The 8,149-nt window shown below is 41.8% G+C and overlaps 1 protein-coding gene across 1 annotated transcript; it reads right to left on the bottom strand.

Moving 5' to 3' along the window:
* Positions 1 to 3,236: 3,236 nt before the first annotated feature.
* On the bottom strand, positions 3,237 to 7,346 carry tcf21 (transcription factor 21). The gene is made up of 2 exons (XM_072499731.1): positions 6,753 to 7,346; positions 3,237 to 3,711 (listed from the first exon to the last, which is right to left on the bottom strand). The coding sequence occupies exons 1-2, from the start codon at positions 7,212 to 7,214 to the stop codon at positions 3,622 to 3,624; spliced, it is 552 nt and encodes a 183-aa protein (XP_072355832.1). The 5' UTR covers positions 7,215 to 7,346; the 3' UTR covers positions 3,237 to 3,621.
* Between the last annotated feature and the right edge of the window lie 803 nt (positions 7,347 to 8,149).

Here is an 8,149-nt window from a genome sequence, read left to right as displayed (position 1 = left end):
AACAAGAGAAATTGCTGATTAATAACAATAAAATTGACTAAACAGGCATAGATTCATAACTCTTCTTCATCCCTTTTTAATCAACGTACCCCTGAGATAACCAGTTGCAGTGGGCAAACTAGCAAATGGTTAAAAGCAACTTATTTGCCAGTTTTATAGAAAGTCCCACTCCCACAATAAGCAGAAACCTTCATTGGTTGAGAGGTATACACAAATGATCAATGGTCTGGGGTATTGGGAAATTGTAATTGGGAAAATGAAAATGAAATCTGTGGAATACGACAGGGCAAGGTTTTTTCAGTATTCGTGTGTCCTTACACACATTAATGAGATTGGACAAAAACACTGTATATGATGAGGACAAAAAGGCAATTACAAACTTCAGAGAATTGTGGCTTCAAGAATAGCCCAAATAAAAACAGATTTAGCTCTAGGAATGCTTAGTAATGAGATAAATTATTTTGGTATATTGACTCTTCTGGGCTGCTAACCAGTTATTGCATCAGGGTGTGTTGTACTTATAGCAGGAAAGCCAACAAAGAACTGAGATGTTGTTCTGGTCGGCCCATTGAGAGAACAGAGGAAGCAATCAGCCTCTTGATCGACTGACTTAGATTGGTATTGCAGCAAATCAGGAACAAACTGAAGCTCAAAAACAGAGCACGCAGGATGGCACAGGAGAAGGCAGACATTTTGATTTTAAACTCAACATTAAGTCAAAAACAAAGTATCAGTAAGTAATATTTTAAAATTCAATTTGGCAAATTCAAATGGCAAATGTTTTTACAACAAATAGGAAAGATGAGAGAAAAATTAAATAAAGTTCTCCTTATAGCTGAGAAATCTGTTACTTTTTTAAAGCTTCATGGTGCTGGAAATGAAATTGAAACAATACTTTGCCAAGGAGAGAGAGTCTTGGAACCATCAACAGTTTAAAGGTTAAAAAGTTGTATTGACTTTTTTTGTCATCAAAGGTGAAAATTATTCTCCAAACAACAACATTGGAAAGGCTTTTTACTCTCTAAAAGCTAAATTAAATTAAACCCTGAATACTTTGAATCAACAACCATTAAATGGGTGTTGTGATAATAAATGCCTGTGTGAAACTCATATTTTAGGAGACAATTTTCTTGCAAGTGCTGATCAAAATCCTTCGCTCAATTGCTGATTGGAATCACTTTTCGTGGCACTATACACGCGAGTTCTTTGCATCCAATTCTCCTGAAGCTGCGAAGTGTTCTTGGTCTGACACCCCAGCTTTCAAAACTGACCCCGGAACCAAAGGAAAGGACACGCAAGGTATTGGGGGCAACATTGGAAGTCTGGGTGGCAGATCATATCCTCCACGCCCTCCTTCCCCTCTCTCTTGATACTGTCCTGATCATTTGCTCCTCCCATTCAACATGCAAACCAAGGGCATGTCCAGATGCCACCAAAAAATACTCATGTTCTCCTGGGGACTCCTATACGGTTGAGTAGCAAGCCACACTCCTCTTTGGTGGAGCATTCAGAGAATTTCCATGTTGTTTGGGAGTCCATGAAGTTTTAACAGAGTGTCTCGAACAGTCTCTCGATGTGTTTCAGAGGCCCCCATCGTAGTCCCAGCAGCTGTGAACATGAAGTGGTGAATATCCACTGAAGTGGTGAGTATCCTTTTATGTAGCACTTGAATCGACATCAACGCCATGTTTACTCCTGGACAGCTGCTGCTGCTAGTTGAGGACTTCAGCTGAAGCTCTAGCTACGCAAATGTTTTTAGGCCTCCTGAATAAGTGCTGGCAGATAATTTCAGTGACAGTCCACCATTTTAACCATCCACCGGGCAACCAAACCGAGTGCGTGCTTGAACAAAATGGCATCTTGCACTGAATGAGGGGTTAAACTGCATTTCACCTTCACAGAATTGTTACAGCGCAGGATTTGGTCCATCATGTCTGCACCTACTCTCCAAATGGCCATCATGACTAGGTACCATCCCCCTGCCTATTCCCAGTACCCCGCGCATTGTTTCTATTGCTCTCACGTTTTCTCACAAGTCTGTTTTGTGGCACTGTATCGAATGCCTTCTGAAAGTCCATGTACACCACATCAACACCATTACCCTCATCGACCCTTTCTGTTACCTCCTCAAAAAACTCTTAACTCAATTGAACCCATGATCTCCCCTTTAGAAACTCATGCTGGCTCTTCCTAATGAATCCACATTTTGTTTTTCATTTGAGTACTATTTCGATCCTGAATAACTGTTTCTCGAAACTTGCCCACCACTGAGGTTAAACTGACTGATCCGTAATTGCTAGGGCTATCCTTACAACCGTTTTTGGACAAGGACGTAATATTTGCAATTTGGATCCATATACCAAAAGTTATAGTGCCTAAAATATTCAATTTGAATGGAAATTCTCACAAACGCGGATTGCTCTCTCGCACATTTGCCTCAGTAGCTGTCGAATGGGAATGAGTGGCTGGTGATGGGAGGTGGGGTAGGAGTCACAGTTGAGCCCTGATCCTGTACTTAGGCAAAATTCCTATGCCTGGACTAACAGCTGGGCTCAGTTACCGAAGAGCAATCTGAATCATGTATCCCTCTCCCTTAAACCCTTCAGCCAACCTGACTAAGATCAACCATCACCACAGACTGGCGATTAACTCCAGGAGCTCTCCCACCCCGCGTGATTTGGCCAATTACTAGATAGGAGAAATCTAACTTAGGGGGCACCGGGTATATCAGAATCAGAAACTAACCAAGTACAATTTCATCTCTGCTAGAAACCAGTGAAGTCGCCAAGCAGAGTGACCGCTTAGATCATTGTTCTGTAGAACCTAGTTTGTTACAGTAAGAACCGCCTTCCACTTCAAATCGAGATCTACAAAGTGCTCCTTTGTCACCGAAGCGATATTATGCCTTAAATTGTTTCCTGGCTTATTTTTAATTCAGTACCCCTTCTTCTTCTACACTGGGTCAGCAATTTGTGCGTGCCTAAACTCCCAGGATGCAGAGCTAGCGAGATGTTTGTTTTCTCTGAGGCCTGACTCAATAACATGAGATATCTCTTGCTTATCCATTTTAGTGGAAGATGTAAACAAATCATTCGTGTTGTCACTTGGTTGCGTCCATTGTCGAGGTTTAGGATCTGGTGGAAACAGACTGTTATAGATAATCAATCAGGGCAAACATGCGAGTACACATCCTGACCTGAGAAAGAGTATAATATATACCCACACGGCTACAGGCGTTTAAATATAAAGCCAACTTTTATTTACATGATGTGAAAAGACCTGCGGTTAAACAAAATATATATCTTTTATATGTTGCTTTCTTACACAGCAGCTGACTATCGAAGTCAGCTCTGAAAATTCAACTACCTACATTATCAATTTGGACAACATTAAAGTCTGTCACAATTATAAATGAAGGCGTAAAAAATATCCCTTTTGCACTTTGACCAGCAAAGTACTGGAACACTCTGGACATGATAGGAGTAGAAGAACACTCTCTGGTGATGGAGCCCAGGTTGAGGTACAGTCAGGGCTCGGGCCGTCTCTCTTTCACTCAATCTTTGTACTTTGCTGTTTCTCCTCGGCCCTCCGCGGTGTTTTGAACGGCTATTTCGGTTTTAGTCACGACGCTGTGGTCCCACACAAACGACCCGTGTTAACGACCTCCTTAAGCTCATTGTCCGGTTTCCCCGCCACCATAAACGGCCACGTCTGAAATACAAGAAAAAAGGAAAGACAGCGTTGGGTAGTGTTTGTTGAGTGAAAACAGAAATCGGTGCTGCCTGCGTTTTCCACCTCACGGCGTATTTACTATCTCGGCGGCGCGAACGACTTTGTTTCAAATGAAAACAACAGAACCAAAGAGATCCACATCTAAGCCCAAGCCAAACTGCCCAAGGAAATGGGCTTTTATGCACCTTTATCAGAATGTTGATGTGAAACCTCTACCAAGGGAAATCAGTCACCATTTCGAACTGACCAATCGGTCAGTAACTGGATGAAACTGCATGAGAACTTAGTGTTGATTATTGACACTTTGCGCTAGAACCAACATCTAATAAGATAACGACGTTGAAATTCCAGTGTTGTGCATATTCCGAGGTCTCCCCAAATCACTACCACATTTTAAGCAAGGGAAAATGCGGTATTTCTCTTGGTTCCGATCGTTTTGTTATTTATATATTGAGATACACTATCGGTGACCTCTTCTGCTGAATAAAAAAAAGGCTGACATCTGTATTTCCGGTTGCAAGTATTTCAGCAGACAAGCCCACCCCAGATAGACTCTGCTAGTCGTGAGTGTTGTTACCACCGATCCTGCATAAAGAACCGATTTAATTGACGTCGTTCGTTATTGCAACTAGTCCGGTTTAACACTTCGATAGTGTGAACCCACATCAAGAACGTCAATCCTCAATCACGTATTTCGTAAATGAAACCACCGATATTTCCACAAAATGTACTAAAATAATTCGGGTGAAAAATCTGTTTAAAAGGTATCGATATTAAACGCTTTAGGGGGGAGGGAGGGACTGTGTCGATTACAAACTAATACAGTTGCACAATGTGTCAACCTTTATTGATAATGGGTGTGTACCGTTCAATGTTTTTTTCAAATCACTTGAGGTCCGCAATCAGGAAATAAAAACGCTTTGTTTTTACATTTTTCTATTGGATATGCACAAAATTTGCCTAAGGATTTCATAAATTCCCCAAACAGAGGAGGAATTGTTAAAGCCCACACTCTTTGTCAGTTTGTTACTTCGTCGGAAATCTCCCAGGGAAATCACCTTTGCCTTTGTTCTCAATTACAATCGGAAAGGGTGACTTCAGAAAATGTGTCAAACGGGTAAGTTGCGGCCATGGCTAGGTATCAAACAGATCTGGGCTGACCCATTATTCCTCAAGCACTCCCTAAAGTTTCGCAATATCTGCACGCGGATCTCTCAAACTTTCCCTTGATTCTGTTTCAAAGCGGCAAGTTAGCCAGCAAAAGCTGCGGCCACTGTCCAGAGGAAAGCATCAATGGAGATTATTGTTCAGACAGGACACAATTAAATAAAACAGATGCGCCTCACACCGCGACAGAGTCTAACAGGCATGCCCACCCTTTCAAATGTAACATCAGCCAGATCGATTCTTTAACTCCACTGATGTGTAACTGCTATTGCAAATTCGAAGCAACCTGGATTTTCTTTTAACGCGGGGCAATTGTCAAGTGCATGTGCAAACGGCTCGTATCTTCCTTGAATTCCTACTGTCTATTTTAAGATATATTCCAGGCTGCCTCACCAGCCAGTCAACATCTTTTACATTTAATTGAAATTTGCGTACAGTATGTCTGCAGCAAATCTATATAGGATAACTTTAAATTTACAGCTATTTTCGTTTGGTTTAATTCCTACTTCTGCGCGTGAATTAATTCAGTTTGGGAATATATTTTATTCTGTGTGTAGATTTTTAAAAGTCCATTCACTAAAAGTGTCACAGCTTCGTTCACGGAGCATAATGAGCCTCTTTCTGTCCAGTTCCGACTTCTGGTAACGCTGTAGAGAAATAATTTCTTTCTGACCATCGAGCTTTGCATTAATCGCTAACTCTTAAATGGAATCGCGCTTTCTGGTTTGGTTAATCAGCATTGTTGCTGCCTCTGAGTTTTCGAGTTAAAGTCAAGGCCCTTGTTTGCTTCTTGATTAACGTCTGACTTGAGTTTTCTAAATACAAAACTGCAGCAAAGTCTGAAATGCACAAAGATTGATTTTTGGGACAAAACACCAATTAATGAATGTACATCCATTCATAAAGTTACGCAACCCGATTCACATCACCATACATATACGTTTACACACACACATATATGTATAGAGACAACCACACACACACACACATATATGTATATATATAGAGAGAGAGACATCTACACACACACACACATATGTATGGAGGCACATCTACAAACACACACACACATACGGAGAGCCACATCCACACACACACACACACACACAGACACACAATAATAATAATCGCTTATTGTCACAAGTAGGCTTCAATGAAGTTACTGTGAAAAGCCCCTACACGTCTACACACACACACATATATGTATCGAGACACATCTACAAACACACACACACATATGTACAAAGACACATCTACAAACGCACACATATATATATAGAGACACAGCAACAAACACACACACAAATAGATATATGCAAATCTTTTCACGTACCCACACTCGTACATATATTGGTCAATAGATACTCATACGAACTCATAGAAACATCCAGTTCATGTACTCCCGAACATGTATACTTACGCACACATTTACTTTACTTACACACACATACACCCAGACAAACGCAGACACTCATACACACATATGCACACATATGCACATATACTTGCACACATACACAGAGACATACATACACATACACACATACATACACACATATATACACATATGCACGCATACATACATACACACACATACATACATATACATATACACACATTCACACACACACATGCATACACACAGCATACATACATGCGCACACATACATACATATACACACATTCATACACACATGCATACACACATATACACATACGCATGCATACATACATACACACACATACATACATATACATATACACACATTCACACACACATGCATGCACACATATATACGGTCTTTAAAACTCCCATCAAAAAATCTCTGCTTTATGAGAAGGTGGACTCCTACCAGGTTGACTGGGTGAATGTAACCATTCTCATACTTGTCGTTGGCGAGGATCTGTCTCAGATGGGCAATGTAACTGGATGCCAGCCGGAGGGTATCAAGCTTGGAGAGTTTTGTATCTGGTGGTACCCAGGGTAAAGTGGTTTTGAGCCTGGAGAAGGCTTTACTGAGCACTCTCATCCTGGCCCTCTCCCTGGCATTTGCTGCATTCCGCTGAACCTGTTTCCCTTCCTGGGTCACCCCATTCAGAGAAGATTTCTTGGAGGCCGCTTTGCGGCTCTTTCCCGAAGCCCCCCTGCCCTTCTTTGGGGACTCGTGTTCATAGTTGGAGCTGTCTTCATTGCTGTCATTGGAGGTGCAGAAGTCCTTGTTCGATTTTCCCTTTATCCCATCGCATTCCTCCTCGGTTCCCAACGCTTCCATTTCCTGGAGGTCTTCTACATCGCTGACGGACCCAGTGGACATGGTATCGCCACAGTATTCTGCAAACCGACTTGTAATTATGGAAAAGACACCGAAACAAGAGAGGAATGTGCAGCTTTTTAGCTGGAGTGAATTCCTCGACTCAATTTGATTGAAGACTCTGCGAGCAGACTGAGACACCGGAATTTATCTCGCTGGCTCGGGGGGCGTGACCGAGAAGTTTGAAAGGAGGGACACGAGAATTTGACAAACGCTGAAACCGCGCAATTCTTTCTGTAAAGTCAACGGGTAAAGAAACTTGGCTTTCTGAGCTTAGCCTATAACAGCAAACTTGAAAACAATTAAAATCCCCAACTATATAACGTGACATTCAAATGTTCATACATTTTCGGCAAAACTCAGAATGTTTCTATTAAGGAGAAGAAAAAGTAATATGTGTATATGTAATATGTTTCCACAAAATTAGCATCGATTTTAAATTCCTGAAAATGGATGATTTTTTAAAAGTCCGAATAGATCTTTAATAATGCTGCAGCCGAGAGTTTCTGCTTGATACCAAGAGCCATTTCATAATATTCACAATATTATGTCACCATGATGATGCGATTCACCCCCTTCAAAGTGATGGAAACACAGGATTGTGTGTACGTCTCCTGCCCCAATCATTCAGAGGCCGGACTAAGTAAAAAGATTCTCTATAGTTTACACCAAACATTCCTGTTTCTACAGTTTACTCCACATTGAGCATTCCCCTTTCTACAGTTTGCTCCAGTGCTCTTCAAACTTTTTTTCCCGGGGCCCATTTTTACCAACCGGCCAATATTCGGGACCCAAACCGGCCGACCTTCGCGACCCACGCTGGCTGACCTTCGCGACCCACGCCGGCTGACCTTCGCGACCCACGCCGGCTGACCTTCGCGACCCACGCTGGCTGGCCTGCGCGACCCACCATTTTCTCTTACCTTGTTTCCTGCTGA

The sequence above is a fragment of the Scyliorhinus torazame genome, chromosome 4 (assembly GCF_047496885.1).
Source record: "Scyliorhinus torazame isolate Kashiwa2021f chromosome 4, sScyTor2.1, whole genome shotgun sequence".
Lineage (NCBI taxonomy): Eukaryota > Metazoa > Chordata > Chondrichthyes > Carcharhiniformes > Scyliorhinidae > Scyliorhinus > Scyliorhinus torazame.
The sequence above is the reverse complement of the archived record's forward strand: the minus strand, read 5'-3'. Positions and strand labels throughout refer to the sequence as shown.

Coding starts and splice junctions, on each gene's coding strand:
- tcf21 (XM_072499731.1), bottom strand. CDS start 7,214: ATGTCCACTGGGTCCGTCAGCGATGTAGAAGACCTCCAGGAAATGGAA. Junction 3,712..6,752: donor ACATTCACCCAGTCAACCTG/GTAGGAGTCCAC, acceptor CTTGTATTTCAG/ACGTGGCCGTTTATGGTGGC.